Source organism: Branchiostoma floridae, unplaced genomic scaffold, assembly GCF_000003815.2.
Source record: "Branchiostoma floridae strain S238N-H82 unplaced genomic scaffold, Bfl_VNyyK Sc7u5tJ_1341, whole genome shotgun sequence".
Lineage (NCBI taxonomy): Eukaryota > Metazoa > Chordata > Leptocardii > Amphioxiformes > Branchiostomatidae > Branchiostoma > Branchiostoma floridae.
The window spans coordinates 264,865-274,146 of record NW_023365703.1 but is presented as its reverse complement, the minus strand read 5'-3'; the positions used below and the strand labels follow the sequence as shown (position 1 = coordinate 274,146).

General features: G+C 41.2%; 1 protein-coding gene across 1 annotated transcript in view; it reads left to right on the top strand.

The window, feature by feature from the left end:
- Positions 1-6,752, top strand: part of LOC118407422 — an 8,718-nt gene extending 1,966 nt beyond the window's left edge. Inside the window, exons 2-10 of the mRNA XM_035807896.1 lie at positions 576-664; positions 1,070-1,277; positions 1,700-1,846; positions 1,964-2,168; positions 2,610-2,858; positions 3,354-3,518; positions 4,616-4,796; positions 5,077-5,306; positions 6,573-6,752. Of these exons, the coding sequence (XP_035663789.1) occupies positions 576-664; positions 1,070-1,277; positions 1,700-1,846; positions 1,964-2,168; positions 2,610-2,858; positions 3,354-3,518; positions 4,616-4,796; positions 5,077-5,306; positions 6,573-6,577 (1,479 nt within the window). The 3' untranslated portion in view covers positions 6,578-6,752. The remainder of the gene's footprint in view (positions 1-575; positions 665-1,069; positions 1,278-1,699; positions 1,847-1,963; positions 2,169-2,609; positions 2,859-3,353; positions 3,519-4,615; positions 4,797-5,076; positions 5,307-6,572) is intronic.
- The last annotated feature ends 2,530 nt before the right edge of the window (positions 6,753-9,282 follow it).

Genomic DNA, 9,282 nt, shown 5'->3' with positions numbered 1-9,282 from the left:
GCACCAATTTCACTGTTTATAGGTATTCATTGGTTTAGTCATTCGTTGACTTTTTTACTCGTTTACTCGAGTATCTTACAAGTGATAATGTTTACTGAAAGCACAGTGTCAGATGAACTGTAATTTTTTAAAGAAAAATGTACTTAATCAAATACCCAACTGTCCAGCAAAATGCTTCTGCGATGCCATGAAAAGATAACACGTGATTCAATGAGCAGTGGATCATAAGTTGCAGAAAGTTTATGGCTTGCCCCCCGTCTCTGATAAAGAATGACCACATGTAAAAATTATGGCTTCTTTTGCTTTTGCTCAAATGCTAGATAAAAGTTTTCATAAACTCTCATGCATAAAGATTCTTTTGTTCTTGCAAGTTGAGGCCAGTTTTGTGCTGAAAACTTACATGTAGTTTACCTTTTCTTCGTAACGATTTCTACTAGAGACTGATGAACATTCAAGCCAGCAATATTAACTGTACCGCACCATTCTTATTGTCTTTCCGTATACTACGCAAAGTTCTGGTTGGATGAAATCCTCTGATTTGCTAAAATTTGATTGTCCTGCCCTTGTCTTCACAGGTTTTGGGAAACTTGCCACGCAACTACGCAAACTTGGATGTTGCCAGAGCTGAGTATGTCAGCCCGTTAGAGCACTCCAAGGCGAAGGGGTAAGTTTGATAGCCTGGAATGTATCCTATTATAACCCAGGTTCACTCCTACGATCACTTCTCACACTGCGTAAACAGCAAGCGTGGCAATACCAAATCTTGTTAGGCGTTAAACGTTGTCATTGTTCAGGCAATTCTTTTCCTTTTGCCAATGGCAAAGAAAGAAAGATACTACATGTATTAGCATATGAAAGTCTTGCAAAACTATGATAGTGCATATTCTACACAATGTACTTCTTGTTGGTTTTTACGCTTTATACTTTATACTTAGTTTATACTTAGTTCTGGTGTGATTCTCTGCCTTTCTTCCCATTTTTCGGAACACTGAAATAATGAAGTCATTGTTGATGGTTCATTCAGAATGTGTTTTCCTGATAAGCACTGCTGTTCTGTTGTTTCTACCAGCCGTTCTTTAGCCGGTATAATCGAGGCGCCCTGCACGGTGAAGTGGTCCAACTCTTACCAAATCAAGCCCGCGGAGGAGGGAGGAAGGTGTCTGTACTTCGTTGCGGCGTCGTCAGGCGACATTTTTGTGGTGTTCTCCGCCATTCCGAGGGATAAAACCACCTGGTACCATCTCCAGATCAGTTACCAGGGTGTTACGCTCTACAAGGTAACACCATTATTTTCTAAAAGAGTTTCAAGCACCAGCTGTTACAATAGAGTCAGGTCGTGTTTAGAATAATGTTATTATTTCCATTAACAATGGAGATATAGTTTGGGGTTTGTCTGTGTGTGTGTTTGCATTTCTTGATTTTAGTGGTCAGCATAAATCAAGAACCAGTTGGTGGATTACGATGATATTTAGTATCTGGGTAGGTGTTTGGAAGATACAGGTCAATATCGATTTTGGGCCACCTATGATTTGTGACCTTGGTACTGTAGCAGAACTTCCGTTTCTAGCATCTTTTGGCCTGATCACGCTATGGTCTGTTTCTTAACCTTCTTGATGTCATAAACATCTATCAACCATCTTTCACTAACTTTTGTGTAACATGTCAAAATTAAACATTTTGTTTAATGTGTCATTCTCAGGGAATGAAGCTGGTGAAATACGAAGGAGCGAAGAGTGCCAGAAGTCTCGGTGACTCCAAACTGTTCCAGCCGTACTTCATTTGCCTGGAGGAGGACCATGAAAACCAGCGAACCTACATCAAGTATGGCATCGGCTCTGACACTTCCGTAAGTGATATTTTTAGACTTATAGTTTTGCATATTTGTATTACTGGTATACCGAGTTCATACTGTTTATGAGTACATACAAGTTACAACGTTTCTTCAAACATTTTCTGCCAACAGGAGAAAGGACTAGTCTACATGGTCTACAATGATGTGGGTCCACCATTAGGCATTCGTTTTTACTCCTTTGGCAGTGGAGAAGTGGACGTAGAGATCATGGACGCCCGAATCATCGAGGGAGGCGCACAGGGAGAAATGGAATGTACGGGAGGGACAGTCCTGAAGGATGGGCAGTGCGTGGAAGACTGTCACCCAGAGTGTGACGGTGAGCTTTTTCTGGAGTTTTGTATATTCGTGGCGTTTGAATATTCAAGATATCCTTGCTTGTGGACAGTAATAAGTGGTTACTACATCCTTTATGTATCAGGCAAAAACTGTGACGTACCGACCTGCCAACCATGCTTGCTTCTCGTTGCGTTATAGGCACTGGTCAGCCGTCACAAGCCAATTACGTTGCCGCATACATCCAAGAAGTAATGTGATTGGCTCCTCACTTTCCCTTGAACAACAAAAGGGAGTATCTGATAGTCAGGGTATCTGATTCGCTGACTAGCCCTAACGTCAGCCAATCAGAAGGATGATTCAGGCCGGTACGCCAGGCCAGGGCCGTTGCTTGATAATACACGCATGCAATCGGCCGACCTGGGGTGTCGATTAGCTTTGTTGGGCATTTTTATTTTTCAAAGGTATTTTCTTACTATTACAGGATGTATCCCCATATCCCCTGGATCGAAGCTCGACACGGAATGCCGCAGCTGTAAGCACTTTTCTTTTGACAAGGGCGGTGGAGTTATCCAGTGCGTCGCAGAATGCCCAGCCGGTACCGAACCAGCTCCCGATGGCAAGACGTGCGTATGTAAGGGCTTTGTCTTCAACAACGATGACGGAAGTTCCCGATGCGTCTCGGCATGCGGAACCGGTTTCGGACCGGCCTCCGATGGCAAGACTTGCGTTGGTAAGTTCGCCATCTGCCCTTGCAAAGTTCAAGCCCTCTTCCAAAGATGAGTAGTCAATGTATTCGTCCATTAGTCGGCTGCTAACGATAGCTGGTTGCATTTACTATATATTTGATAAATAGACTACTTTCACACAGCAATTGCTTAATTTTTCACCGACGTTTCGCAATCGTCTGCCACCTTCCTCAGAGGGCAATTCTGATTGGTTCAAATTGTCAGCCTTTATTATTTATGTAACTGCTATATATGTATATGTTAAACATTTGCGACTGTCTAAACATCGCAAAGAATCGCTGTATCTGTAAGCAGTGGTAACACGTGAATGTGAGCCAGTCAGAATTGCCCTGAGGAAGGTGACAGACAGTCATCGAAACGTCGGTGGAAATAAAGAAGTGGTTCTGTATCTTGTGTGTTTATTCAGTGACGTACCGATCTTATAAGATTGTTTATGGATTGCATATGGATACTAAAATACTTGTATTTTTCTTTTACAGTGGCTAGTAAGTGGAGAAATGACGGAAAGTGTGGAAGGAATAATCCAGCCCCAGGAGCGAACCCCGGATGGTGTAGCCCGAAGTCAGATAAGCCCTGTTGTTCAGAGTACGGATGGTGCGGGAACACTCACTGCACTTGCAGTGAATGTGTTGACTATCGCAAAGGTATGACGTAATTTTTGTGTCAAAAGTTCTTCTTATAAATACACCACTCTGTATATTTTTTCGCCATGTCAGTGCTTAGTGTCATCTTGCAGCAAAGAAATGTGAAACTTGACCAGTAAGATCTTTTTGTCACTTGTTAAACCGTGCATCGTTTATGATATTAAACTGTTATTATTCAATATTTGGACGATGTTTACGGATCATACCCAAACATGATTCTGTGCCTTTAAGTAGCCGAAATGTGTCTCCAGCATCGTGATAAGGCCACAGCAAGTAAATTTTATGGATGACATCAGCCCGCGCATTAATTTTCGCCTGATTTCAGAAAAAAAAACAAGATTTTTTTCTTCTGCAGGGATGGTCAACATGACGATAAAGTATCAAATTTGGCAAATATATTGTGTTATAATAACTGTACTTGTAGAAGTGACACTTGCGAGGTACCCAGGACTGTAGTTGTAGAAATGAAACTTATTGGATAGTTGTAAAAGTGACACTAATATGGAAGCCGTGAGTGTGGTTACCAACTTTGTTGGTGATGCCAGTCTACCACAATAATGTCAATTTTACCACACCAGTACATGTCTTGAATACAGGAATAAATGCCATGTTGGCTCTGATACCATGTTTTGTCCCTTTAATTCTTTTTACAACAGTCATCACAACTTTATGGTGCCTATTTTTGGAAATGTAGCCATCTTGTTGTTTTTTTCACCCATCTTGTTTTTTTGTTCGCCCTATAGCACTATATTTGCAGGATGTCATCCATAAAATTTACTTGCTGTGGCCTAAGAGTATATAACAAACTATGGCATATTGCGTATTCGACGACTTTCAACTGTATCATGCCCTTATACCAAACTACCCTCTTTGTATGGTATTAAAGACAGACACGGCGGTGGATTACTCGGGTATTGTTTTTCGTTTCTAGTCGCGTTACTGGTCCTGAACTGATTCTTGATGGAAAATAAGATGAAGGAAAACTGACATCATTTGGACAACTAAAGAAACAAAGATAAAAAGTAGTCGTCGGGACATGTTGTTCAGCTTGAATTGAGTACATGTTACACTAATGATGGTCATCTCTCCTTTGATAGTGGCCAATATCGCGCGGCTGAAGCCAGCTTACCAAAGCAGCACTGGTGGGTCAGCTTCTGCCGGCCGTGCCGTAGATGGCGACACCAACAGCATCTGGACCGGTAATTCCTGCACCCACACTGATGAAGAAGACAACCCCACCTGGTATGTGGATCTTGGTGAATCGTCCAAGGTTGCAAGGTACGTGCATGGTACATACAGCAGTAGGTTAGAGATATTCTAATCCTACAGAACTTCGATTTTGGGTAGATATTAGGCGTGGGTACTGGTACAGAAAATTCAGGTCCGGTCCGGACGTCCAGGTCTAGGTCAAGGTTTGGGTCTGAACCAGGACCTGATTGTAAAAACTTCCGGTTTACAAGCTTATCAATTTACATTTGTATATGGAGTTTAACTATATAAGCTGAATCTTCATCATCAAAACTTATATTACATTGTTTTTCGTCTTCAATATCTACAGTGTTGCCATCTACAACCGCATGGACTGTTGTGGATTTCGTCTCAACCCCTTCAACATCCACATCGGGAATTCCCCCAAGGTCGCCGACAATCCCAAGTGTGGAAGGGATCATCGCGCGACTGAGCAACCCTTTACCGTCTCATGTCCGGGAATGCGGGGACGCTATGTGGGCATCCGTCTTCCCGGAGCCTCCCGTGCACTGACCCTGTGTGAAGTCCAAGTATATGAAGGTAGACATTCACTACATTCACTTGATAAGAGTTTGTCTGAGTCGCTGACGAAATGTAGTGGATGTTACCTGAAACGTCTGACTGTTACCAAACGCAGTTGCTTGAAATACTTACTCTCCAAGCAAAGGTTCGGCTCCGGTTGTTTTTTTATGTTTATTTAGGAGTTTTCATCGGGCTTTCTATTTTGAATCATTGACCGCGAGACAAAAAAAAACAAAACAAGAATACAAATACAAAATAGAGGGCAGACCATTGGTCACTGATTGTGACGTCAAAACTCAACATGGCGGCCCCCATGGATGGCAGCAAAAACAATACAGGGGTTCGCTATCGCGACCGTGTAAAAAGAAAAACGAAAGAACAACATCTCTAGAACAGCTGTGGCCGAATCCGCGGAGAACAACATTTGCTCGGAGAATACGGTAACAGTTTTTTTTGGCTTGTCTGGTACCTGAGTGTCGAACCTTCATCGACTTATTCACTAGCCGTGGATATGACACCATGTGTGACGTATGGCCTAATGCATGTTATGACACTAATGGGGTGACATCCTATGCAGGACCACATTTCTAATGCGAGTGCTCAAAAAAAGATGGGTAAAAAAGACAATTGCCCAAGTCTTCAAAAAGGAGTCAATAAATGTTGCAACAAGGAGCTATATGTTGAAACAAAAGAGATGATATTACAGCCCAATTTTGATCACATCAAATTCATTTATCCTGATTCCTTTATTGTAATTGCAGCAAGTGTACAATGGCAACATATTATCACTCAGATGAAGTTGGAATCTACATTTATGGCTACCACACCGGTGCCGTTTCTTCAGCTACCGAACTAGTTTTACTTCTACGTACAACGCTCTTTGCTACTTTATAAGTGTCATCTGTAAGTTACAAGTACAATCAAGGATTGAACATGACATGTTTTCCAAATTTCCGAACTTGTTTGTCTTGTTGGCCCTCTTCGGAACGTTTTTTTTTTTTAAATCTTCATCAACGTGCACGTTATGATGTCATCTATGACATTTACTACCTCACATTGCAGTCATAGGAATGCCCCCCCCCCCCCAAGTAAAACAATTCGGAGGACGTACTACTTAAGTAATTAACCCCAGGGGGATACATTCCACCAGCACTTTGGAGATTTGCAGCTTTTCTTGATATTATCATCTTAATTTTTTCTAATGAATGATTTAATTTGGCAAAAGAAATTGTGAACACAGAATTCTACTGAAGTTTCTTTTTTTGTATTATATATTTATACTAGACTAGAGGCCACTGCGGAGGCAAGCCCAGTCACGGACCTATACCCTGTTGTGCCAGCGGCGGTTGGTGAACAACACGGCGGGTCCCTTCATCTGCTGAAAGGACTACAGAAAGTCATAAATCATCGAATTTTTCTCATGAAATTGTCATCATTTATGTATATCAAGCAATAACCCTTGTGTACCGGTGTGACAGCGATCTCGCCCCCCCGTGATCTCGCCCCCCCGGGGGCGAAATCACTAGCGATCTCGCCCCCCCGGGGCGAAATCACTAGCGATCTCGCCCTCCCCGGCTAGTGATCTCGCCCCCCTACCTCGCCCCCCTTTAGCGATTTCGCCCCCCCCCCCAAAAAAAACGGGTTTACATGACATTTTAGAAGTTGATTGGTATAAATCACAAAATGTAGTTTCAGAATGACAAGAGTTTGATACATAACTCCATTCATAGTATCAATATTAACGTTATTACATGGTAATAAGATAGTTGAACTTGTTTCAGACAAGGAGGGTTTGGTCCCTTGTATTCCCATTATTGCATATACCCGAGTCTTGACATAAGATGTATTTCATTGTATTGACCTGTCCTCAAGCAACCTATATATCTCCAATATGAAGTCTCTACCATGAAGTGACCACAAAAGAACTATGTAATGTCTTTATTAATTATGCAAATATTAGGTATTAATTAGAATAACGCACATTTTGGTATATGCACCTGGCCAAGGGATATCTTCACCTCCAACATGACTGTTTTTCTAGTATTTAGGAACTGATGCATTTACCCGTGTTTCTTAAGACAGGTACTTTACCAGTGTTTGTGTAGCATTTAGCAACAGCTATATCAACTTGCGCGTAGATAGTGTTTATAATGAGAAACTATTATTCACGTGTGTTTTTGTTAGTGCTTTGGAAATGTTTCCAGCACAAGAAAGAAAACACTGTGACAAATTGAAAACATATAGCTGACGTATTCCGTACCATAGACGGTGTTGATTTATACGTTCGCAGTAGCACTGTTTTTATGCCACTTCAGCTGCAAAAATTGTCTTTTTCATTTCAATGTCATGTTTGCACCGAACAATATAGTATCGACTTTCGAGGTATGACATCTTACGGTACGGTAATAAGGTGCCATATAGGTACCAGGTAACACACCATATACGTTACTCCCCAGGTGCAGTATAGTACCAGGTAGCGCACATGTAATATGTAGTAGCCAGCTGCTCTGGTGGGGGGGGGGGGCGAAAACGCTAAAGGGGGGCGAAAACGCTAATGATCTCGCCCCCCAGGGGGGCGAGATCGCCGGGGGGGCGAGATCGCTGTCACACCGGCCTGCAGTCTGTCCTTGCACTGTATTTATTTGTCAGCCATCAGCCAATCAGTTACCAACCAATCACGTCGCCGCTTACAGTAAAGAAGTGTCGTGATTGGCTGTTTTTCCTAACCAACAGAAGGGAAGGTCTCTGACGGGTCACCAACATGCAAGGCTAGGATTATGGCTTAATATATAGAAACGAGTGGCCTAGGATAAGAGAATTTGAAAGTCATTAATGTTTCGTTTGTTTACAACTTTTTATCTTTTATGTTAATGTCGTTCGATGATTATCACGGCTTTAGATAAACGGGTTTGATTATGAATTAGAGTTTGTCAACATTTATGGTGATTTGATAGACTTATAATCGTAGCTTTGTTCTTATTTGTTAAGTTATAATGTGTTTGATATACAAAGGTCAGTCAGAAAGTAATGCCATGGTAGGTGCATTTTTGATAAAATGTGTTGAAATTTGGCACAGATATAAAAGAACATATCTTCTTTTTATATTGAGACTGTTAATTTTATCAATTTGTTGTCCGATTTTTATGAGCGAATGAGTTGATTTCAAGATGAATGATGTCGTCCTTACTTTCTGACTTACCTTGAATGTTCGTATCATTTGATGATAATATGATGTCAATGATGGGTATGAATCCGTATGATTGCCAGATTTGGTCTACATCAATGAAACGTTTATAGATTGTAAGGTTTGTAAAGCCTCTACCAGGCTCCGTGGTAAAATATAATAAATATATTCACCCTGTCACATGCATGTTATAACAACTACTTCTGTCGCCTAACATGTTTGTCCGTTTTGTATTGTTGACACTAGGTGTATTTCCGGCGGTGGCGTTTTATGAATTTTTCGTGTTGTATTTCTAACGTTAGATCTTATATTGCGAAAAATTGTAAGTTTTTTTTTTCAAAAGCGGATTGAAAAAAGAGCACTATTAATTAACTCTTTTGTAAGAAGATGGTGCAACTATTACGTAACGGATCCATGTTGATGTTCCCACAGTACCCATTGTGATACTGAAGGACATTCTCAACTTTGCAAAAACCACCAGTAATCATCTTATACAGTTTGGTAAATGAGGTGTGTTAGATCTGAGAGCCGCCGTCAGCCCTTTGACACCCCGTTTATCAACTTAATAAGGATAATTGCTGACCTCTTCTGCAAACCTGTAATTTAGTTGCAGTAAAATGTATGTTATCCGTGGGAACCAATTCAAGGATAGGCACAGAAAAAACCACATCATGGATTCGTTATATAACAGTGATGATATTTGCTTATCTCTCGTTTTTTTAAGGACAGAGTTAAAATTGGGCAGCCTTTAACTCAGTAAAATATTTTACGGTTTACAATTTAGAGGGACGATGTATTCACCACCAATCA